Source organism: Amblyomma mixtum, chromosome 8, assembly GCF_055824585.1.
Source record: "Amblyomma mixtum isolate Tamu chromosome 8, ASM5582458v1, whole genome shotgun sequence".
Lineage (NCBI taxonomy): Eukaryota > Metazoa > Arthropoda > Arachnida > Ixodida > Ixodidae > Amblyomma > Amblyomma mixtum.
The window spans coordinates 21956732-21982050 of NC_143019.1; the positions used below are offsets into that span (position 1 = coordinate 21956732).

The 25319-nt window shown below is 50.1% G+C and overlaps 1 protein-coding gene across 1 annotated transcript in view; it reads left to right on the top strand.

The window, feature by feature from the left end:
- LOC149331673 (uncharacterized) overlaps positions 1–25053 on the top strand; it is a 49455-nt gene extending 24402 nt beyond the window's left edge. Inside the window, exons 10-14 of the mRNA XM_089557397.1 lie at positions 4505–9953; positions 11558–11748; positions 13230–13288; positions 19191–19305; positions 20817–25053. Coding sequence (XP_089413523.1) covers positions 4505–9953; positions 11558–11748; positions 13230–13288; positions 19191–19305; positions 20817–22651 — 7649 coding nt within the window. The 3' untranslated portion in view covers positions 22652–25053. The remainder of the gene's footprint in view (positions 1–4504; positions 9954–11557; positions 11749–13229; positions 13289–19190; positions 19306–20816) is intronic.
- The last annotated feature ends 266 nt before the right edge of the window (positions 25054–25319 follow it).

Here is a 25319-nt window from a genome sequence, read left to right on the forward strand (position 1 = left end):
TAAATGGCTACGCCGCGTACACCCCGCTAGAAGTGCAAAAAGAGCACAAACCCAAGTCGTTCACGGCCACGCTAGTGCATAGAAATCTAACGGCAACACAACACGCACTCGAAAACACAAGCGAGGACTACGTGATGTTAGAAATAATCCCAAACAGAAAGGGGGACAACAGTCTCTTTGTTCTGAATATATACAACTCACCGAAAAACCGGGGCACAGGGCTGGCGGACCTATTACGTAAAGCCATTAGACTATCTTATAAGAAGGGATTAGTAATCACGGGGGACTTCAACGCCCCGCATCCGGCATGGGGATATCGAACGGCCTCCCCTAAGGGAAACAAACTATGGACAGAAATCCAAAACTTAAGGCTCACGCTACTAAACAACCCGCAAGACCCCACGAGGATAGGCAATAGTGTCAGCGTAGACACGTCCCCAGACTTGACGCTAGGCAAAGACCTCGAGGGTGAACGATGGTCAAACACAGGCCACACCTTGGGTAGCGATCACTACATCATAGAGATTGAAACACAAACCAGGCCGATGAAGGGGAAGCTGCGCGAAACGAAGCTGACAGACTGGGACACCCTCCGAAAAGTCCGGGACAGAACCGCTCCGAGGGAGATATCGGATCTAAATCAATGGGTTGAGACACTCAAAAAAGACGTAAACAGTCACACTAGACAGACCCCAACCACCGAACATGACATCACAGACTCGAGGCTAGCCCACATGTGGGAAGCCCACGAGAGCCTCTTGAAGAGGTGGAAAAAACAGAAACACAATAGAAGGCTAAAGAAGAGAATATCGACACTCGAAAAACAGATAGAAGACTACACAAACGAGCTTCAGCGTCAACACTGGGGACAAATTTGCGATGAAATGAATGGAAAGCTAGGGTGCAAGAACACGTGGCATCTTCTTCGCCACTTACTAGACCCAGGACAAACAAAGTCGGCGGCACAAGGGCAGCTTAAACGATTGATTCACAAATACCAGGGAACAGCCGCGGACCTAATAGAGGAACTGAAGAGCAGGTACCTTAACACAGACAAAGGGGGTTCATCTCCAGCTTACCAAGGAGCAGAGAACACACAGCTAGATGAGGACATCTCGATAGCGGAGGTATGGAGAGCAATGAGTCAACTAAGAACCACGTCGGCAGCGGGGGCAGATGGGGTAACCAACAAAATGCTAAGGAACCTAGATCTAGTCTCGGTCACGGCAGTCACAGATTACCTAAATGAGATATGGAAACGAGGTAGTCTACCTTCACAATGGAAACATGCCAAAGTAATCTTTATTCCAAAACCCGGGAAGAAACTTGAAGTGGGCAACCTCAGGCCGATATCGCTAACGTCCTGCCTGGGGAAGCTGATGGAACATGTTATATTAAACAGACTCCAGGAATACGCAGAGGAAAGGGAGGTATTTCCTGAAACGATGCTAGGCTTCAGGAGCAAGTTGTCCACGCAGGACGTCATGCTCCAGCTCAAAGCAGACATCATAGACCCGCCCAACAAAGGGGGCGCCAAAACTATACTGGGCCTAGACCTACATAAAGCCTTCGATAACGTCAAACACGAGGTCATACTAACTAATCTGGCGGAGATTACACCTGGAAAGCGGACCTACGATTACGTAAGGGACTTTCTAACCGGCAGAACCGCAGAAATAAATCTAGGAGATATCCAGTCAGAAACTATTAAGCTGGGAGATAGGGGAACTCCGCAGGGCTCAGTGCTCTCTCCTTTCTTATTCAACCTGGCGTTGAAGAACCTACCGCCGCTATTGAAGACTGTCGAAGGTATAAACCATACGCTATATGCGGATGACATAACAATATGGACGCATACAGGAAACGATGGGGAAATAGAACAAAATCTCCAACACGCGATCGATATTGTCCAGGAATACGCAGAATGGGCAGGACTAAAATGCTCGCCAAGCAAATCCGAACTTCTGGTGATCCGGGGGGCTAGCAAACGCGATACCAACGCAGGAGACATTCACGTACTGGTAAATGAGACTCCGGTAGCCAGAGTTGACAAAATCAGGGTCCTAGGACTTATAATACAGGACAATAGAAAGAACACAGAGACAATAAACAGGCTTAAGTCCACAATTAACATGACAACCAGGCTCATAAGGCGAATAGCTAACAAAAGACGGGGAGTCAAAGAGAAAGATCTCTGCCGAATGGTTCAGGCTTTCGTGATAAGCAGAATAGTTTACGCCGTTCCCTACCTCAAGCTAGGGCTGGCCGAACAGAACAAAATAGATGGGATCATAAGGCAGGCATATAAAGCAGCATTGGGGCTGCCCCACTGCACTCCTACGGAAAGACTTCTTAAACTGGGGATCTACAACACCACCACGGAACTATGCGAGGCACATATATTTGCGCAATTAAGGAGGCTTGCGACCTCACCCCCGGGGAGAAAGATCCTGAGCAACCTAGGATTACATGATAAAATTCCGGAAAGAAACGCGCAGGCAAAATTACAGACCAAAGTTAGAAAATTACTCACTATTAAACCACTTCCAAAAAACATGCACCCTGCTTTTCACGAAGGCAGGAGGAGAGCCAGAGCAAAGGCCCTTGAAGCCAAGCTCGAAGGCTCGGAACACACAACCTATGTAGACGCGGCGGAATACGAAGGAGGCGACTCCTTTGTGGTCGTGGCCGTGAACGACTCGGGTGAAACATTAACGGCCGGTTCGGTCAAAACAAAAAACTCAGGGACAGCGGAGGAGGCGGCTATCGCCATGGCAATGGCCAGCACCAAAGCAGTCACCATAATTAGCGACTCCAAGGTGGCTATCAACAATTTTGCGCGGGGTATGATCTCCCAGGAGGCAGAACGAATATTAAGACATAAAGACTGGGACCAAAGAGAGGTGGAACTAATATGGGTGCCGGCACACTCGGGGAACAGGGGAAACGAGTTGGCTCACAGTATAGCTCGAGGTTATGTCAGCCGAGCAGTGAGCCGGGTCGAGTCCCCAAATTTCACGAGAGATGCATTCATATCATTTCACGAATACACCAATCAGTTTAAACTGGAAAGGAGGATCTATCCGCCACCAGACAAAAAGCTCGACAAAAGCCAGGAGGTAACGTGGCGTCGGCTCCAGACGCGAGCCTTCTTTAGCCCGTCGAGACTAGCACACATGTATCCAACACAATACAACGCTACTTGCAAACAATGCGGCGAGATAGCCGGATATGACCACATTTTATGGAGCTGCAAAAAGGCGCCGCCACCGGCGGACCTACTACCAGTCCCTTCTCTAGAGCGGTGGGAGGCTATACTGGCCAGCTCAGACCCGTTGACGCAAGTCCGGGCCACTGAGTGGGCTCACAAGGTCGCCAAGAGCCATGGGCTCGAAGCCACCTAGTATAATACCCACTAGGGCTCAGTGCTGACAATAAACGTTTTCCAATCCAATCCAATCGACCACCTGGGGTTCTTTAACGTGCACTGACATCGCACAGTACAAGGGCCTGTACGAAATTCGACCACCGCGGCCGGGACCGAACCCGCGTCTTTGGGGTCAGTATCAGAACGCCATAACCACTGAGCCACCACGGTGACGACTCTATCAATCATGCGGAACTGCACGATGTCATTTACTTCTCGTGCACGTCGATAGGAAACAAGACTAGACCTGGCACCTGATTCGAACAATCTTGGTGCCCGCCCAACGGTGCCGTGCCCTTTCTGTCTGCCTGTCTGCGCACCTAGAGGCTGCTTTCAGATGTCTTTTGAGCCGCAGTTTCTTTTCGTTCTTTAAAATTATGCATAAACGTAAGCATTATTGCATTAGCATTAGAGAAAAAGAGACCAGCGTACGGCGGCGTAATGTTGTGTTCACTTGCCGCATAGCAGGTGCAAGAGCCCCCTGCCACCATCTGCCACCTTGCAGGTGGCAAACTCTAGAGGGGAAAACGCCCCTTTTCTACTTGTAGGGAATAGGGTGGAGAAGATAATGACCCGTAATGACTCAGCATGACTCCTACTTCGTGCTTCAGCAGTCCCATCCAGCAATTAAAAGCAAAGAGAAGACCTAATGCCAACACACTGTCACCGCATAATGAAAGTTAAGCGTCCCTCAAATTTTATAACGCTTGATTCAACTGTCGAAGTTAAGGCGTGTTATGCGTTTAGTTCCTTATTAAGGCAGTTTTAAAAATTCGAAACAGCCTTGCGCAGCGAGGACGCGTTGTAGCTTAACTGTGGCCATTTTGGACCCGTACTGGTTTTGGCATCGGCAGATGTTTTGTGTATTATCTGGGCTGCAAACTAGCGCCAGCAAGGTGTGCATGCCCCTGACCCAGTAAGCAGGTATGCTGCAATGACAAAACGAAAATTACATCGCTTAGCGGGACGTCGTCTTCAAAGAGCCGGTTTTTTTTTTTTTGCACTTTACATTTGACTGCGACAACATCGCTGCGTTTTTTAAACGTGTTCATTTCGAATCCTCCACTATACATGCAGGTTCCAAAGGAAAAGGCGGCGACATGGCGGAAGGGAGCGAGGAGACGGAGGAATACTCCTCGTCGGGCGAGGACCGACGCGCCGAGAAGCGAGAAGCCTCTCAGCGGAAGGGCGGCCCCCAGGAGGACCAGGCTGCGCACAAGGAGTCTAGAAAGAAGCAAGTCGAGCTCGATTCCACCACGACGCATCGCGTCGTCGAAGAGGTCATTGTCAAGAAGAGAGAAGGCATGGAGGGCCACATCATAAAAAGGATAACGCGTCGGCCCTCCGGCGGCGAAGGCGACGAGGTCAGGGTAAGCGGCGAAGTGAGGGACAACGTCGAGACGACGCCCGAAGGGTTCACATCTGTCACGTTCAGCGAGCGAAAGAGCAGCGAAACGGGTCGAGCTTCTTCCGAGGAAGACACTAGGGCCAGGCTTCTAGCCAAGGAGTCCGCGGCCGCTCGGACACTGGGACAAGTACCCGAAGGGGCATCACGGCAGGTGATGAAATCACCAGCCGTCATCAGAGCCGCCGAACGGTTCCTAGCTCTTCTTTCAGCTCGTCGCAGCAAAGTTCAAGCTCAGGGCGGTTCGCGAGAACATACTGTAAAAGAGACCAGCGAAACAGCAGCAGTGGAAGAGACAACCATGCGTTTGGAACGAAAAACCGACACCACAAAGGTGGAAGAAAAGGTGAAAAAGGAAAAGGCTGCACGGTTTCAGGACAAAGTCAAGCAGACCGTGAAGCAGGCTAGGCGAAGTCCGAAGGAAAGAAGTTCTTCATCGGGACGCAGCAGCTCGGAAAGTGAGTCCGCAAAGGCTAAACCAAAAGGAAAGGGAGTCAGGACAAAGGCTACTCCTCGCAGTCTGTCACGGGAAACGTCCGGAAGCCAGCGAAAACAGCGAGAGGCCGACGATTATGGTGCAAAGAAAGAGAAACCGGAAAAGTCTGCACGACGTGCTGGTAAGCCTTCTAAGGATGCGGAGACTGTGGATCAAAGCGCATCCGAGCAAGAACGAAGTTCTGCAAGCGACGTAGCGAAAACTAGAAAAACAAAGCAGAAGGACCGAGAAGTCCTGGAGAAACGTGACACCAAAGCACGTCCAACTAAGGACGCCATTTCCGCTAAGAAAGCCAGCGGTAAGCCGACCAGGGTACCCGACCAACGAAAGCCTGCAAAGACTGAAGAGCCTTCATCATCGGCAGAAGACTCAGACAGCGCTGCAAGTGATGAGGACAAGCAGAGAGCGAAGCCAACGAGAACGTCCGAGTCCAAGGCCACAGCAGGGCCATCAGCTGCTGCAAGCACTGGCCCTGGTAAAGAAAAACACGCAACAGTAGACGAGCGACTTGAAAGCGCTACGATAACTAAAATGCATCGTGAGTACGAAGAAATCGAGAGTCATGCGACAATGGCGGAGTTTTTTAGCGAGACCAGCATGTCTGACAGCGCTCTCGAGCAAAGGAGCGACAGGCTAGTTACCAGACGGGAAGAGGGCGCCTCAGGAGAGGCTGTAGTACAAGACCCACCAGGGAAGCCAAAGAAAAGCACCAGTACACAGCAGGCAGAAGAGGCACACAAATCTAAAGACACAGCTGAACGCAAAGGCTCAAGGGAAACTAAAGCGAAGGACACAGCAGTCAGCCAACCTCGGGAACAGAAAAAGCAAAAAGGCACTCGGAAAGGAACGCCTAGTGACAGAGATGTGAAAGGCAAAGAACAGGATACAAAAGCCCGCGACGCCGCAGACCGAAATTCGAAGGACGCCGCAGAAGACATAAGTGATCGCGTTGTGACTGACGAAAGTGAAAAACGCTATTCGAAAGTCGAGGAGAAATTCGTGCATGAGGTATCGTCCAGTGAATCTGTTACAGAGAGCAGGAGTGAGCATGCTGAATCGGATGACAGGTCTTCAACCAAACGAACTGTGTCGGAGAGGAAGCTGGGAACAAAGAAAGAGGAGTCAAAGAAAATCAAAACAGTAGTAGGCTCGACGTCCGATAAAGGAAAGAGCAGTGATAAAATTAAACGTCGTGAGAGTGAACCACCTACAGCAGACAAGCCAGGTGGAGACCGCGGTCGCAAGGACAGTAGCGGTTCCGACGAAGAAATGGTCTCTACAGAAATATGCGAAGAGGAGGTCATTGAAAAGCGCGCTACGGAGCTCAGTGTCGTCGAAGTTTTGGAAACAAAAGTGGCTGACGAAACCTCGAGACAGGTTGATGATAAAATTAAAGTAACATCAAGAAAGAAAGAAGGTCGAAAACAGCCGGCCAAGGAGACAATGCCCGATCAAGATCATGAAGACGACGGCCATCCTAAGAAGGCGGAAAGTGGACGGCCCCCCGGCGACCGTGGAAGACGGGAGAGACGTGAAAGTAGCGATTCTGTACAAAGCGGTGCTTCGGCGAAGGATGAGCAAGAGAGCTTGAGATCGTCCCTCGAAACAGTGAGTGTCACAAAAGAAGCCTCTAGAATGCACCGCTTCGAAGAGCAGGTGAGTTTTGAAGAAACTGTCGAAAAAGCTAGAAAAGAGGAAGTTATAGAACGCACATCTGAAACCACCGTTGAGGGTGATGTACCGGTAGCGTCTGCCGAAGTTATCCGATCTGAAAGCGGACAGAAAAGTGATTTAGCAAGAGAAGACGAGGACCTAGAGAAGGGAAGACTTTCTAGCACAGTCGCCGAAGCGATTGTAGACCTGTACAGTCGTGTTCAGCGCTCCTCGCCTGGAGACAAACGTGCTTCGGGGCCCGAGAAGCAACCATCTTCAAGCTCAAAGCACGCTTCACCAGAGGAAACTCGGACAGAAGACACATCTGTCAAAGAGGCTTCGAAAACTGCCGAGAAGGAGACGACAAAAGACGAAGACCAGGAGTCACGCTTAGATACCTCAAGTATTCCACCACTGGTTGCTGAGGCAGTCAGTGACCTGTTCGCTCATGTTAAGCAGTTTGCATCAACCAGCACAAGTCCTAAAGGAAGGCCGCCGTCTACACGAGACTCGGCATGCAGCCCTGTCCTGGAGCCAGAAAAAGTCGAACGAGCTTGTGGGTCTGACGATATTGGCTGGGTAGACGCCGCTTGCAGTACCAGACATTCATCGGTTGAACTTGAGGAAAAAGGCGTAAGCCCGGAAGAAGAGGAGTACACAGCAGAAGCCGCTTGCAGCACCGTTGCAGAGGAGACTGAGAGCGTAGCTTGCAGTCCTGCTGTGCAAAAGGTAGATGCGTCATGTAGCCCTGCGGAGTCCATTGACCAGCCCGTAGAGGACGCAACGTGCAGTCCGATTAGCACAGACTTTGGAAAGGATCGAGAGAGAGCGGATGCTTCGTGCAGTCCCATCCTCGAATTAGCTGAAGAATCGCCAGAGATGATAGACGCCGTATGCAGCCCTGCTTTAGAACGAACTGAGAAAACAGACGCAGCTTCCAGTCCAGCCGACGTTACGACAACAGTAGACGCTCAGAGCAGTCCCGTGGATGTGACAGCTGACCAAATAGACAGCGCTTCTAGTCCTTTCTTTGCCCTGATCCGACAAGACGAACAGGTCAGTCCTATGATAGTTGAAGTTCACGACAAAGAGACATGGACGGGCTCAGCTGAGGACATGACTGCAGACGCATCGTGCACGCCACTGATGTCTGGAAAGACTCCTGATCGCGCCGAACCCATTGAGAAAACGGATACCGCGACGTCCCCCATGGACCAGCAGCCGACAAGGGATAGCGAGTGCAGTCCGATTGTTGTCGATTTGAGGAGCGAGACACGGGACGTTGCCTGTAGTCCGCTCGAATCAAACATACCCGCTGAGGAACGAGACGTCGTCAATACTGCAGTGAGCCCAATACATATCTCTGACAAAATGTCTGACAAGGCTACAAGCCCACCAGAGACCCTTCCGACAATGCACACCGGAATCAGTCCATTCCCTTTGACACCGGGCGTTGAGCAGGCAAGTAGCCCTCATAAGGCTTACACCAAAGACGCCTACAGCAGTCCTATTGAGCAGTCCGTTCAGGATATTGGTAAAGCTGAACCCATAACCTCTGCTGAAAAGCCTGCCACAGCCGATGTATGTCTCGGCACTTCACCAGAGGAGCCAAAGGTCAGCAATGTGGAAGTCGCCGATGCGTCCTGCAGCCCAGTTGCCTTCGAGTACTCCCGTTTGTCTCGTAGCAGCAGCGGTTCTACAGAAGTAGACATAGCCGTGAGGTCCTCGTCGATAGAAGAGGCCACCAAGACGCCGATGACCGACATCGCTGCGATTCCAGCGTTCGCAGAAACGGGCACAAGTCCCATCGGCGACATGCGGACCATTACGGAAAGTGATTCCGCCGGTGTCCAGGCGGAGCCGACGATTGCCGACAGCGGTACAAGTCCATTGGCATCTCTGGCAAAAACCAGGGGAACCTCTACTGAAGGCAAGGAAGCCGAGCTTGCTTTGAGCGACAGCTGCACCAGTCCGCTGGATAGCTTTGCGCTTGAGACATCAGCAGCGACTAGAGATGCCGCCAACAGCCCCATTTCGACTACGGACCTAATAGCAGTTGGAAAGAGGACGCTGAGAGAAGTGGTTCGTCTTCGGAAACCGGGACCACTGCGGAAAACCAGATCATGGGATGCCATGGGCTACGGCAGTCTCGACGACGTCAGATCAAGAGAGCTCCTTTTTCCAGACATTAAGCAGCCAACTAGGGCTACCCAGTGGATGACACCGACAAGTGGTCTCACGTCCCCTGTAGAAGCCGGCACAAAAGTGGACAAACTGAAACTGGAGGACACCCTGCAACTTCAGAAGCTACCGTCTATCATAAAGACGGCCAGCACCCCTCCAGACACTGCGACAGCAGGACAAGAGGATGCTGACAGCAAACGGGGCAGCCCAAGCGGCATCCCGGAAGAGAGAGACAAGAAGAGTGTGTCCCTGCAGCCAGTCGGCATCAAGCGCCACAGTCTAACACAATCCGACCACGACCGATCTCCAGAATCGAGCGTACGCAGCTCCGACTACACAGCGACCACACTGAAGGACTCTGGCTTCAGCGATGTAGAGAAGCATGCAACGGGAGGGTCTTCTGCAGAGGAAGACGACGGGGTTGACCGCCAGGGCGTGCTGTCGGACTCTGCAGCTCAGGAGTTGGAGTTGCAACGACGGAGGCTTCTGCACTCCAGGCGTAAGATGAGAGAGGGGGAGGACGAGGAAGCGTCGCCTGGTCGGGATGATACCGATGGAAGTGCGGCTGAAGACGGCACAAGCGGAAGAAGAGCTGTGTCTGAAGAGCGACGTCCAGAGGCCGAAGCCAGTGAAGGTCCACGTATGAAGGCCAAGGTAAAAGCCAACGGCAGAGGCGATGGCGGTGAAGGCCACCGAAGGCGCCGGGGGCGGCCTGAACTGCGACCTCTCTCGGAGAGCAAGAAGGTTTCCGAGGACCTTACCATGACCGTCCAAGAAAGCCTTCGAAAGTGAGTTGCGTACAATGGCTGGTTCTTCATTGGTACAGAAAAGTAGTAGTCTCTTAAGCTGGTGGTAAACAGTGTTTAGTAAATGGTTATAGGGCCTAGTAAGAGTCTGAACAAAAACAGTACAGTTCGTATGACATGGTCTACCAACAAATCGTGGTTTTACCTTGCAGGTACTAGCCATGGCGTTGTTATGTGTACTTAAGAAGAAATATGGCTCTACGTGCTCATTTAAACTAGAAATTACAATTTGAAATTATCGGCTCTAAGCCCCACCACCTGGCAGCGACGGCCATATGACGTCATAAAATGACAACGCCGTCGTCTGCTGCGAGCAGAGGGCATGCCTACTCGAGTGCTGCTGTGACATTTTGTGGTGAAGTCTCCGAAATCGGATAGAAAAGGGAAGGACACAGGCCTTTGCCCCCCCCCCCCCCCCTCTCGTGACATCCTCCCCCTAGCCCATCTACACCCCTAGCCGGAACAACGAACAACTACTCCTCTACGGTCACTACGTGCAGGACGCATTTCAGTCGTTCAGTCGCGAGAAAGCACGTGACCGTCGGTTTAGGTCGTCACGGATCGCGAGCACGCCAGTGCTGCCTGACTGCGGCATGATTCAGGAGAACTTTTAATAATTAAATTACAAATTACTCCCTGCACCAAATGATCGCATACGTGTTGCCCAGTTGTTCCGAGATACATAGCGAACAAAATGCAATGAGCAACTTGAGTGTGAAAAATGGCGTCATGGCCCCTTTAATCATTTGTTTTTGAATTTGTGCCCTGCTTTATCCTGAAGCTTTCGTGTAGATAGCCTGAGGATTGCCGTGTCCACTGTATTGTCGTAACTAGTGACAGTATAATGTGCCAGCAAAGGACTTGCATATCTGACTCCTTTAGCCAATCTGAAGGCACTCTGAACAAACATGTATGTCGTCCTGCTTTTCAAACCGCTCTTCTAACTGTATTCTGTAGGACTAACTGTATTCGCAAAACTACAAATTTAGACCTAACCAGAGTGCAGTTATTTTCTTCATTTAAGGGTGAAACATATCAGAAGTTTCGCAAGTGATGTAATAAAAGAGCTTGGCAACTAAATTGTTGAGAGGCGAAAGCCGAGGACACTATGCCGTGACGACTTCGGTGGATGGGACGTCACACCGTTCCCGTGGCTATATCGACTCCCAAATTATACATCTTTCGGGGATCTATGCTTGATTACATTTTTCCGCCTAATTTGACACAAATCCGACGTTTTTCCGACCATTCTGTGACAATTTTCATTATGGCGTGACGACTTCCGGTGGACGTGACGTCACACATGTCCCGTGGCTATATCGACGTCTGCATTACTTCGACGCAATTTCGACATTGTTGCCTATAATTAATTAACTAATTAATCTACAGTTATCAAACTTGGCTTCTAGGTTCATTATTTTTCTCCTCTATCTGAAGCAACCATTGGTTTTCTTCTATATTTTTTAGTTCCCGAGGTAAACGCATGTGACACGCTTTGTTAACGGACGACAGTATGAGCCATTAAAGGCTTTTGGCCTTAGAAGAGCTTCCGTTGTCAGAGCTGCTTTACTGTGGGAATTTTTCAGGTACCGTGTGGAACGGCAGCTCTTCAGTGAGCTGCAGGAGTTAAAGCGACACCAGATCCGCAGCGGCCGGACGCACGAGAATGTACTGGTTAAACGACTCGTGGACCGCTTTCGAGAACTCGTCCTGGCCCCGGGTATGCGGGACTTCTCGGGGCCCTACACCTTCCGAAACTACGAGCGCTACCTTTACGGTAAGGGGGCAAGCGACTAATCTTGCGTGACTGAAAAATTACCTTGGTTGATTTGGGGCCATGCTCAGAAAGCTCAGAAATCGTATTCTCAGCGATAGTTAGCGTGAAGAGAGAGTTATATAGCTGTAGGAACCTTACTATACCGGCTTCCGTACCCTGCTGTAATGTGAAAGGGATTCAGAGCAAACTGCTTATGCCGGTACAGTCGTTGCCAAAAGTAACCAGGCTGCATGGTTTGCTTCTCATTCGTATAACAGAGCCCTCACGGCTTCCCTAAAGTTCAAAAAGTTCTTTGAAGGTTAGGACAGTGGTTCTCCTAACCATACAGCGATTTAGAGCTTATGTGGTTCTAAAATTGGGGAGATAAACACGTTCTCCCCGGTTAAGCGCGGCTGACCCAGTTCAAAACCGCGCGGACCCCACCCCGTGGTCGCGTACGCTACCGAGCGCTCGCCGACCACGGCGGGCCTTGCTCTACGGGAACAAAGGAACGACACACTGGCTGACACAAACAAGGCATTTATTGCTATAACAACTATAACAACAACAATAACGCCAGCTAGCAACAAAATACACTGAGGAATCGAGGATGTCCGACTCACCAGCACGGTTACGAGCGGACGTTCGCCCACGCTAGGGCAAAGGGAAAGCTCCGAGGCCGAACGGGACGGGCTCGGCGGTAGCAAGTTCCGTCCAAGAGGCACCCGTCGACGAAGAGCGGAGCCGCGTGCGAAACGTCCACTCGCCTTCCCGGCCCCCAGGAGAAGAGAGCCAGCTATCCCTCGCGCGCGCGCAGCAAAACGCCATCCGTGGCGCTGGTGTCACTGCGACGCGAGCGCCCTCCCCTGTTAGTTAAAAGTAACACCATAAAGTAACCGAACCGAGAGGAGTGCTTTTCGGGGGGAGCTAACAACAGTGGGGTGTGCAATGCGGGAAAGCGAACGCAGAGGACGAAGGCGTCCCCACAAGCATGAGGGCTGGCGTAATAGCATATTACCCCCCCCCTTTTATCCTTCTCTGGAGGGCCTTGGGGGGGGGGGGGGGGGTAACGTGAATAACTAAGTAAATAAAATACACGACTAAGAAGCAATCGTGCAGCCTGGTTACTTTTGGCAAAGACTGTACATATCTTTCAGCGAACACCTTGCGCATCACAGCTCCTATCCTTTTGCTACGGCAAAGCATACTCTTTGCATTGCTATACCTCAATTTGATTAGAAATATCGCTGTGGAGTCGCCTGAGACCGTAGAGTTTTTAGAAATTTGAACAATACGATAGCTCCTAAAGTTTTACCTTAAAGTGCGACCTGTCAGTTCTACTGGTTACGTCAATGGCTTGCTTAATTAATGACTACGGCGAACGCGAAACCATGACTCTTTCATTTTACATGGGTTAACATTAACATAGCTTAAGTAGCGTCACATTGCCTGCATAGCATTCAAGCCGAATGTCATTCTCTTTTCTTCCTTTTCTTTCACAGGTCAGCTCAGAGACCTCTCGAGGTCGAACGATGGAAAGGTGCCAGCCAAATACAGGAAAGTGAGTATTGTACTCCTCACCGTTGTAAGGTATATGGAGAAATATATAATTTCTGGAATTGAATTTCGTGCATTCGGCTATAGTCGGTGGACCATAGAAGGTAAACCGCCGATACATTTAGGCCATGGCTTAGTGACCTAAAATATGAGCAAAAAAAATTCGCTGTGGCTTAGCTTGGTTAAGCCCGGTAAATGCGAAAGCAATATCCGTACCTACGCCACGGTACAGCTGGTAGTGTAGCTGGTGGTGGTGCTTGTGGTTAGACTTGTGGTGATGCATCGGTTATACAATCCAATCCAAACCAATCCAATCCCATCCCATCCCATCCAATCCATTACAATGCAATCCAATCCAATGCGATTCAATCCACTCGAATTCACTGCAATCCAATCCAATCCCATGTAATCTACTCTAATCTAATGAAATCTAATCTAATCTAATCCAATCCAATCCAGTCCAGTCCAGTCCAATCCAATCCAATCCAATCTAATGCAATCAAGGTCAAATGAAGGTCAATGGTGGTCACCGCCGCGGCACGGCAAAGGTGTGAAAGTGCAAGTAGTATTGCTTTGGTGGTCACCGCCGCGGCACGATGGGGGTCACCGCCGCGGCACGGCAAAGGCATGAAAGTGCAAGTAGTATTGCTTTCGCAATAAAAATTGGTCTCCTCGGACTGGAATTGCGACCGGTGTGACGTACCGCAAGTGACCATCTGCATTGCCCACTATAGTGTTTGAAGGCAACGCCTTATAATAGAGTTGCACCGTTTGCATACAAACGCAAAGACGAGGAGATTTGTCACACGTATATCCATGTATGGTTAACTGCCCTGCATGGAGAGGGAAGGGAAGTAATGGTGCAGAAAGGTGGGAAAGAGAGATGGAGGGGTGAGGGGGATATAGGAAGCACGTACCCATCGGCGTGTAGATATTTTGTGAACGGGCGTTTGGAGCCTATTGACATAAGCTGCTGCAGCAGTCGAGTGGCGTTTCAGGCCATGGAACTGTGAACCCAATGTCGAAAGTGTTAGACTTCGTTAAGATTCAGCGTACTGCTTTTTCAAGACCGTCGGCAGGGTTAGAAGCGGGGGAGTAACTGGTGGTGCAATGCGATGGTTTCGTTGCTTTTACCACTCGGTATATAGCCATAAAATTATACCTACAGTGCATTCCAAATTAGGGGTCTATATACATTGTAAAAAGCTTAACTGAATTTTCGCGAGCTCCTAATTTTCGCTCTTTTCGTGAATCGCTCGCAGCTCGCGAGTAATATAGGTACCGCGAATAACTTCGGCGAAATGTCGGCTTATTGCGCAAAAGTGTTGTTCTAGTATCAGATCGTGGTCTCCTATTACGAAGTGAAAGTTGAGAACAAAAAAAAAAACGTGTCATGGGTACTCAGCACGAGCTGTTTCTGTTCCCTAAGAGAATGCACCACGGTTTCCAGAATCATCTCACTTGACTTCTCATGGATGATTCTTTAAAAATAACGACCTATTTTTTTATTTACCGCTGAGTTCCTGCTACGTTGTGTTCCTCGAAATTGGAGACATAAAAAAATACCACGCACCTTCCTCTGCACTGTCAGTGAGTTTCTTGACCTCCGCGGAAATAAAAAAACTAAGAGGCCTGCCGCTCTGCCTCGCGGAATTTAATGCTCGCGAAATGCTCTTCAAATGTGACTTTAGCTCAATTCACGAACAACTGAGCTGAACAAAAATTATTCTTTTACAGTATGCGAGGTTTCGTTATATGGGCCAGTGGTCTTCGGTAAAACTCCGTGAGGCTACTACGCTAGCGGCAGATGCCCACTTAACGCGCGACGTAGTAATGCGAAAGGCGGTATCAAGTTTTTTTAAACGCCAAGCGCTTCTTGTTACCTGCTTCTGGACGGAGGGGAGGCCGGGGTATGCCTTCGTAAAGTGTCATCGACATACCGACGATGCTGAATCTTCAACGCGACGTATCTATCTGTGCACATGTGTTCTCACGAAAATCCTTGCGCAGATAACAGGTTTTGCCGAACTCGGAACGCTGTTTTGTCGCTATTTCTTTTTAATTTTGTTATATTCGTTCCTCCCACGTCACGCGACTTGTACCAAGGATTCTGGCCTCGGGTATGCCGATGTGTTTGCAAAGAAAGAAGGAAGTGCCAATGTGGCGCATGACCTTGTCAACCGCAGGGTCGCAACTCGCCGCATGCCAGCACATTTCAGACATCTTTAAGGCTGTTGTTCGAGGCAGCATGCATAGCATGCTTAGTATGTCACACGTCTCGCGTGGATTGTTCATCGGATAGCCTTAACTTGTCGTACCTCACGTGTGCAGTTTTGCCTTTGTGTCCTGCACTCGAAGCTGACCCAGTAAGTTCTACTCTTTAGAGCATCTATGAAGGCATGCGCACCAAGATCTTCGCATGGTTTGCATTGTGTCATCACGGGTTGTCATCGTGTTGTGTACACACTAAAGAACGATCACGCTAATAGCCTACAGTGCTTTCATGTAAACATTTGGCAAAGCCAGGCAACCTGTTAAGAGTCCATCTGTCTACTTAGAGAAATGCTGTGAGCTAAATACTAGACGTTCACAACCCGCCGCAGTGGCTCAGTGGTTATGGTGCTCGGCTGCTGACCCGAAAGACGCGGATTCGATCCCGGCCGCGGCGGTTGAATTTCTTTGGAGGAGAAGTTCTAGAGGCCCGTGTACTGTGCGATGTCAGTGCACGTTAAAGAACTCCAGGTGGTCGAAATTTCCGGAGCCCTCCACTACGGCGTCTCTCATAGCCGTAGTCGCTTTGGGACGTTAAACCCCATAAATAAACCAACCAACTAGACGTTCACAGGAATTTTTATTTTATTTATTTTATTCAATACTGCCAGCCTCCATTTGGTGGCCAAGGCAGGAGTGGTACAAGGGTACATCGTACATCGCGACAAAACAAAGCAAGTAAAAATAAGGAGAGACGAATAAGGAGAGACGACAGGAGTTAGGCGAAGAAAATCTTACTTCAGCACATATCTTCTACTACGGGCTCTTTATTCTACAATTTCGAAAAGGTCATGTACCAGCTATCCCGTCGGAAAGTCTTACTCCACTTAAAGGACACGTAACATTCAGTCAGCTCCAAATTTTCCACCCAATCAGCACCCTCATCTTTGTGGCGCCAAGCACATATGTAGAATGGGCATTGCTAATGATGCGGGAAAGGCTGTGAGGCTATACTCCGTAATCCAAACACTGACTCAAATGGAAGCTTAAACGGGCGATTTTAATAAGGTGAAAGACCCACATTCTCTCTTCGTCGTTCGTCGGCAAATACTTAGATATTTACACACAGATTGTCTTGCAGGTGTCATCTACAGTCAGGACGAAGGCCTGCGGGCGTCCAGGGGTGATAGTTCTCGCTTCAGACGGACAGCGTAACCCTCGTACAGAGGCATGAAAGATTTACAAGTGAAAGAGGCGCGCTTTCTTGCAAAACCCTACCGATTTCCAAACGTCCTTTGCCCGAGGCTTCATGGCGAGCCTTCAAGCCTGCTTGCATCTGCAACCACCGTAGTGTTGGGCAGCCGAGTGTCTTCACAAAAAAAAAAAAAAATACCTCCGGCCGCAACACTGCGGGAGATCCTGCTGTATAGGCGACATACTAAGGCCTCCGAGACAAGTACCGTTAAGGAGGCACGATGTTTGCGGAACGTCCGTCTCGGTTGTGGGCATGCGCGGCGGTTGCAGAGGCCTTCTCCTCGTCGTCGTAGTCTTCGGCGCGTGTTCGGCAAATTGCGAGGCCTCGATGACCTCGCAAGGAGGCGTCGCTGGGAAGGGGACGGGTCACGGGTCAAAGTTGAGGTTTCCTCGAAACGATCTGCATCGTCGGTGCCGTGCGTGAGCATGTGTGTGTTTGTCTTCGAGGCGCCGTTGCGAACGGCCGCCCGTGTTAGCGACGCCTTGGCACTCTTTGTACTTACCCACCGTTTCCCCCTTCCACACCTTCTCCTCCTCGTTTCCTTGTGTTCCGGGTCTGAATGCCTCGCCTTTTGTCTTTATGTCAGTCGGAAGCGGTTTCAGCTGACACGCGCTTTACTGTATTACAGATGTCCAGATGGAAACCCTGGGTGCGCGCGGTCAAAAAGCCCTTATACGTAAATGTCGTAAGCGACATGCTTCCTGCTAGGATCGCGCACACTTTGTGAATCAAGGGCAACCGGAAGTGGGCGCGCGTGCGTTTAGCGTAAGCATTTCCTCGTTATGCGAGGAAATGCGCCGGTTACATAAGTGAGGACGATGCATGCGCGACCTATAATGTGTTGTAATGCTGACTTGGTGTCGGAGGGCATTTGTTCGGGATGGATCGCTCGTGATGTTTCCGCGTGCGACGTAGGCATAGCTGCGCTCGGAAGCGCGCCAAGTTACGTGAAGGGCGTGGGTTCAGCCATTCATCATGACACGCTCGCCGTATGTGTGTCCTATAGCGCCCAATCCACGACACGAAGTGGAAGAAGGCGTATGAGAAAATAGTACATTCCTGATGTAACTGTTGGCTGTTAACTGTTGCGTGCAGCATACGTGAATAAAAAACAAGTAACCACCCGATAAAACAGTACTTCCATGCCGTTGATACGTCCGTGTCGGAATATTCCATGCTTCGATGGCTACGTTAGCTGCCAGAAGAATGAATGTCCGAAAAAATTTCCGGAACACCGAACTCACGAAGAGGCTGAATTTCTTCTTTTTCTAGGTGCGTGGCCAGATATTGAGGGGTGAATTGCTCGGGTAATGTAGGGAAGTGCAAATCACACCATTTAAATCGTGGCTGAGCGGCCTTAGTCTGCGAAGTAAATTAACTTTGTTGTGATTTTTGTGTTCCGAAAAGTTTTGTGGCTAGCCTGTGCAGTGAACAAAGAAGGCGACTGCCATACAGGCCCCATTATCCCCACGGTGAGGTTAGTCTAGTTCGTCATGTTTTCCTTCGAGGACGCCGGATACTAAAAATTTTTCTACGAACACAGCTCAGCGCGTACTAAACCTGGATTTTTTAGTAGTGTACAGTTAACTGCATGCGAGACAATAAATGCGAAAAGAACGACCCCCCCTTCCCCCACTCCCTTTGTAGCCGCACGAGGTCTGCCTACCTATCGCACTTAAATTCGAGGCGCCACACTTGGCGCCCCTAATTCCACCGCGCAGTGGTTAAGGCGCTCGTCTACTGAGCTGAAGTACCCGGGTTCGAACCCCACCGCGGCGGCCACGTTTCGGGGGAAGCGAAAAGCAAAAGGCGCTCTTGTGCCGTGCGATGTCAGCACACGTTAAAGATCCCCAGGTGGTGGAAATTATTCCTGAGACATACCTCCACTATGGCACCTCTTTCTCTCTTTCTTCTTTCACTGCCACCTTCCTTCCCTTACGGCGCGGTTCAGGTGTCCGCCGACATGTGTGAGACAGATACTGCGCCATTTCCTTTCCTCATAAACCAATTTACCAATTTTTTCACTGAGTACCGTGTTCCTTGGCTAAAAACTAGAGTTCCGTTCCGAACAAACATGGGCATAACTGCGGACGGTCTTAACATAAACGATGGTTCTTACAGCCTCCCTGGGTAAGTGAAACGCCCAGGAGTTTAGATCTGTAGTCCCTTGAGCAAGAGTATTAAACTCAAAGGTGGTGGCAGTGAACTATAACTTGCTGAATGCATTACTTTCATGTGTTGCAGAATACATTGGCCTTGAACCGTTTTCACACCAGTGACGGTGCCTGTGATCTGGGTTAAAGACGAAAGCCAAGGCTGCAGAAGTCTGAAACCCATCTCAGATGTTTGTGTGTACGGTTTTTCGTGCTGATTAAAAAGTGCACCTGTACACGGATAGCCAGATTAGACGTGCAAACACCGGTTACACCCGAATGCGCAGCGGGAAGACGAGGACGACGAGTACGAGTCCGGAGCCGTCTCGGATGGCCCGCTGGAATGCGTCAGCCGGGCGTACGGACGCAGCCGGCCTGCGGACGACTACGGTGCCGGAACAGGTAGCGCCATCTGGCGAAGAGCGCCTACAACATCCCCCCCCTCTGTTCATCATTGACAGTCATTGACGCAATCACTCTCATTCGCGCCTTGCCGCTCCTGCGCGACCACTGCATGTTCTTCTTCCAGTTTCAGTTTCCTAGAACTCGCTAAGCACAGCGCTCTTGAACGTTGGTTGTTCAACATGCACCCTTCTCCAAAAGTTTTCAATCCGCATAGTTTTCATTTCATCCCTGTAGTGTAGCGCTCAGGGACACTGACGGCAAATAGAAGGTGGCCTGATAGAAAACGTAGTTCTAATCATACAGAGTCAATCCCATCGAAAACAGGGCTTTTATAAGCTGTATAGAAGAGACCGAAAAACAAAATACAGCTACCGCCACCAGCGGCCGATTTTGCAGCTAAAATGCGTGCTTCGACATCAATTTTGGGCTTTGCGAATCTCAGAGGCTACGCTTCAGCATCATTCAATTCGAAACGGTGGCAACCCGTCCTTTTTCGGCAAGAACGTCACTAGTTTGAATCAGCTGGCGGGACGATTTTCAAACCCGATTTTCTCTTTTATAAATTCGCCTTCTGCTTCTGAACGTACGTCAACATATCCAGAAAGATCCAAGGAATCAATTTGTACTCAGAACAATAATGAATAAATTTGTCCCGAGTCTCCTTTTAAGCTCTAAATATTAATAAGGTAAGGTTCACAACTGTCCTCACCTTTCATTCAAAGCTTTTTGTCCTTTAGAGGCGCCGTAAGTAATCCGCTGTGCAGCTCAAAACAAAGCACGTGGCCTGGAGACTTTTGACCAAGACTGTACGCACCCACCGCTGTAGGTCAGTGGCTGTGGCGCACGGCTACTAAGCATGACTTCGCACGTTGGATGCCGGCAGCGGCTGTCGCAATGTGGTTGGTGCACGTGCAAGAACGCCTGCGTACCGCGGTTGTGGTAGGCGTTAGAGAAGTTCAGGGATTCGAAATTATTTCATGCGGGCTAGTACGGCGTGCATAATAATGAAAAGTTTTAACATAGTGGAGACGTTCTAGCTTTGACGCGTACCTGATTAACCTATGCTTGCTGCGCACGCGCAGTGGAAAAATGTGAAGCAAGGTGGGACGCACACTTGCAACTTCACATGCCCAGCAGGCATACGGTAAGCCGGTATACGTCAACGCTATGCTAAAACTCTCTAATACTGGGTTTTGCCACTGGGGCGGCTCATTGGCGAAATTAAAAGCAATGACACAAGGTAGCATACCTGCTCTCGTCAGTGAGCTTTGCGCTTGGGATGGTTAAGAAGAAAGGGACATTTTTATGTCAAGAAAACTCCAAAGAAGGGTACCGTCGGACAAAATGTCTCGTAGTTAGTTTCCGTATCTTATCTCGCTCCTGTTAAACTGACATCACGATAATTGTCCAAGTAAAACTGATAATCTTTATTATCGCAATAACAATGGCTACGAATCGAATTTCATGAAAAAAAAATTAGAAACTAAAGTATTCTCTTGTCTTTCTAGCAGAAGCCGGCGAGGCGGAAGTCAGCGAACAAGGCGAGTCCGAGACCGTTGCCAGGCTCAGCAAGGCGGCAATGGCATCCGAAGAAGAGGCTGGAACTGCGACAGGGACAACCGCTGCCTCCCAGAAGACCCGGCACGTTCAACCGTCGCAACCCGTCGGTCGCAAGAACCTTTTGCCAGCGATCTTGCCCAGTCCGCTGACGAGCATGTTCACCGTGGTCAGGGGTGCTCCGCCGCTGCCTGCCGCCCGCGCGGGCTACGGCCACGTCCGGTCGAGGGTGTTCCCTCAGAGGCCTGCCCAGAAGGTCAACCTCACCGAGCCGGACAGGTCGCCCAAAAAGACTGTCAGGGCAAGGAAAGAAGCGTCCACCAGCACGACCGAGGTGTTGAGCAACCAGGCGTCCAGGCTCAGGGCGGAGAGGATTCGAAAGCAGAGAGAAGAAGAGGAGCGAGTCAGGAAGAGGAGAGAGGAGCTGTCATCCAGGGCTACAGCAGAGGTGACGTCACGGCTGCACGGATCCGTGCAGAACCTACGCAGAATCTCCGAGGAGGAATCTTTAGAGAGAGCCGCTGCCACAGACGGTGCTCTGTCGGAACAGGAAGGGGCGTCAGCGAGAAAAAAATACCGTTCGACCTCCCTTACGAGGGACGCTGGAAGACGAAGCGACCACGATGCACGGAAACCCGCGGCACCTAGTGCGGTTAGGGTAGCGCCAGCGACACGTGCCTCAACGAAGGACAAAAAACTTGCCCCCATGGATAAGGCTTACTCGAAAGCCCAGGAAGCGGCTCAGACGACTGCCGATGACGACAAGCCTGTCTTTCCTTACCTCAAGAAGCGAGAAGGGCGGCTGAGTGTGGCCAGGGTGCAGGAGTCCAGGGAACTTGAGACTTCGACTGCGACTAAGAGTCAGCAAGCTAGTGTTCAAGAGCGGAGAACTACCTCCCACGCAGCTCAAAAGACAGCGGAAGTTTCATCATCCGAGTCATATGACTCCCATTACGCAACCAGACCTACGGAACCTGTCACTCCGAGGCGACCGTTCTCTAAGGCAAGGGAAGCGACGGCGGCAACGCCAAAGAAAAGCTCGGCGCTCTTGCCGTTCTGGGTGCCGCACGATTCTGCCCGTACGGACGTTCTCGCTAAAGAACAAGAACAGCAACACCGCTCGAAAGTACGCGATTCAATGGGCGAACAGCAAGCCGTGAGATTCAAGGACTGGATCAAGGCTCGCCAACGAAGCGGCGCCGCTTCGGTAGAGCGTGCTTCCGCCACGACGGCGGAAGCGTCCACGGAGGCCCTGGCCCGGGAGGTTCGGCTACGCGAGGGCGACTCGAGCGAGACGGACTCGGGTCACGAGGGCGACGGCATCCTGCCGGACGACCAGAGGGTCAAGGAGGTCCTCCTCGAGAGAGTGAGCCGGAGCCTACGGAAGAACGTGCTCCCGCAAGATGTGGTCACCATGCGACTCAAGCCTTCGCCGCCGACCGCAGTCGCCGACCAGATCGAGGCCATCACTCGCACCGTGCGCATGAGCGAGTTCCTGGAAGCTGCCCGGAGAGACATCGTGGTCAACTGCATCCAGCTTAGGCCCGACAACGTCTCCGAAGGCTCCCCTTCTTCTTCGCCGGAAGAAGTAGCGAGCCCGGCGGCGAGTAGCGGTGACGGCGGCAGCATGAGCGATGGCGGCGCGGTCGACGACGACGACGGGGTGCTCGAGTTCGAGATCCGCCACGGCCGAGAGAAGAATGTCTTCTGGTTACCCACCAACAAGATAAGGGACAACAAGAAGTGGCAGGTCACCTTCATTGTCGCCAGAACTGACCGCGAGTAGAGGACGGTGGCACTGTTCTTTCCCGCAGCTTAGCTCCTCTCTGCAGAAGCTGTGACACTTCGTATAATCACGCCATCTGTGACACCTTTTAAACAATTCGGAGGTATTGCAAGCTGCGCAATGCGTGGCCACATTTCTCCTGGTTATAATTGTAATACCTTGTTCTTGCGCTTGCTGTTATTTTAAATGAGCAATGCAATAACTGTCCTTTCCAGCTACGGAGAGTCACAGCACATATAGAACGGGAGCACGTATCAAGTGATAAATCGGCAAAAAGTGAGTATGAATGACAGAAGACAAGATCATTTGCCAAGTAAACATCAGTGAAGCATATCTGTGGCTAGTATGCTCAATGTAACCTTGCAAGCATTAACGTCCTGGCAATTGCCTTGCTGGCTGTAGCATGTGTCGCGTGCGTCTACTACGAGCGTTCAGCCGCGGGACGCGCAGACCATGGGAGTTTCGTGCCGAGCTAGTGCATGATTATGACCACACGAACAGTAAACAGCTAATTTTTATATAGCAATCTTGTAGTGTGTGTAAAGAACGTCGCTTACAATACGGCAACTGAAGACCGTTGGCTACACTTGAAAGCGGCGGAAGTTTCGTATTAAACTTATGACCGACTTAATCGTTCCAAATGCCTAACAAGAAAGACAGCATGAAAGAATACATCACATCATAGAACGAGGAAAGGCAGAACAAAGTTATTTCGGTTTACCTTTAGGAACCAGGTATGCAACTTCTAAGAAGTTAGCACTGTTCAAAGAACATGGAGCGTGCAGAAACACTTGCGAAACAGGGCAACACGAGCGCCTTTTCATCCTCATTCGTGGTGCTCACATACAGTTATAGTTTTCTTCCCACAGACTTGACAACGTTTGTGTTTTCTTAATTTACTTTCAATAGCAGGGTGATTTTTGCCCGCTTTTCCTGTCCGCGATAAGCAAGGAGAAGACTCAGCTTGCTCTAACAGTCCAGGAAGCCTAGAATTCAGTCCGGTGACAGGGATAGGGTCGGCGGTAAAACAGAGACTCATTTTCCCTCGTTTTGGCATTCGGTGGGTGAAGTGATAGACTCTGCCCTCTTCTACTTGCCATTCCCAGTGAAAGCAATATTTTGATGTTGTGCCATCTATATTCCGGTCATTTTTTTCTTGTCATAAACGGCAACGCCCAGTTTTCTCGAACAACGACAAAGCTCGAAAAGTAAATGTTTAGTTTGCCTTGTTGTCTAGAATAAGAACCAACAAAGCCTTCGTCACTGACAGTTCTGCCATCTTTGCGGGGTAAGTGGCATAATTTAGGAAGTATGCGGCGTTCTCTCGCAGTTTTTCCATTATTTTTGGTCATCAATTGCCTTCAGCTGCCCATGCGTTTCTTGTGTCGTTACCTGACCTTACCGCTCTCTGATTTCATAGAACGCAAGTACGAAGGCTCCGGAATAAGCGGCACGAACAGTCTTCACGAAGTAACCTGTTGCGTTCTCTAAGCGCACATCCTGTGAACACGATGGCGTAGGCGACTGCTACAGCAGATAACCAATGCCATACCTCGGATAGGAGAGTGATTTCCTCCAGCAGTACAGCGCAGTACATATAACCATTCTGCAGCGGACAGCACGTAGTTAAGAAAAGAAAAGCACCCCTGTTAGTCTTTCATCTCCGGAGTGTCTGTTTCTAATGCTGTTTAATCCTCGCTGGTTTTTAATCTTGGCTTGATGAAGTCAGTGCTGTTAACTCTCTGGCCTGCCCCTCCACCCCAACTCCCCATGCCCGCCACACACCCCTGTTTCCGTCAACCTCGGTGTTCCCGCAGAATATTTATGTAATTTACACAGTTATACCTTTAAAATGTGTGCTGTGCTTTCCATTCGCAGTTTTTACGGAACTATACAGCTCACTTATCCGCACATGAAGACGCACGCTCTGTAGGTGTTGCCCGTGAGAGACAGCATGTCTCTGTTATTTTTATTTCTTGTTCAGGCACACCATAATTTCTTCTAAGCCTCTGGCGCTAAGCTGCAGGTAAAATAACAGTAGTGAGAAAATGTTTTCTACTAGGATTGTACGCTGTGTATGATGTACCGTTACAGTGTTATAACGCGCTGTTCAGGTTTAAAAAGTTTCTCGGCGCTAGTTGTTTTGCAAAGCAAAACAAATGTGAAGTCATTTATTCTACGGTTGCTCGTTTTATAACTATGCTCTAACCCAAAGAAAGTGTTGTAAGTGTTGTACGACTGCCATGTAATACTGTTAGTATAGGTGAAATACTTTAATACATTTCAACTTTTCTCGGACTTCTAGGCTTCAGAACACAGTTTCATGCGCACGCATTGTAACAGACCGGCCATGCTTGTTGTACTCGTTGTCATGCTTGTGGCAAATACATCTGTAGACTTCTCTTGCATCTTCGTGCGTCTTGTCATTCTCGTGAACGGTGACGGAAAAGGTTACGGGGGCGCTTAATTATCATTACGCGATGACAACTCGTTAGCATTAGATGTTCTCCTTGCTTGCAACTAAGGTTGTCGTCCTAGCGCATTAATCAGCGAAAGCTGATTGGCATTGACTGATTGGCCCTCCACCTTCCATCGTAGCCACCCGCCGGGTTGTTCCAATGGCTACCACCATCAGGTTGTGCGATCCTCTTCCCGCGTCAGAACATTC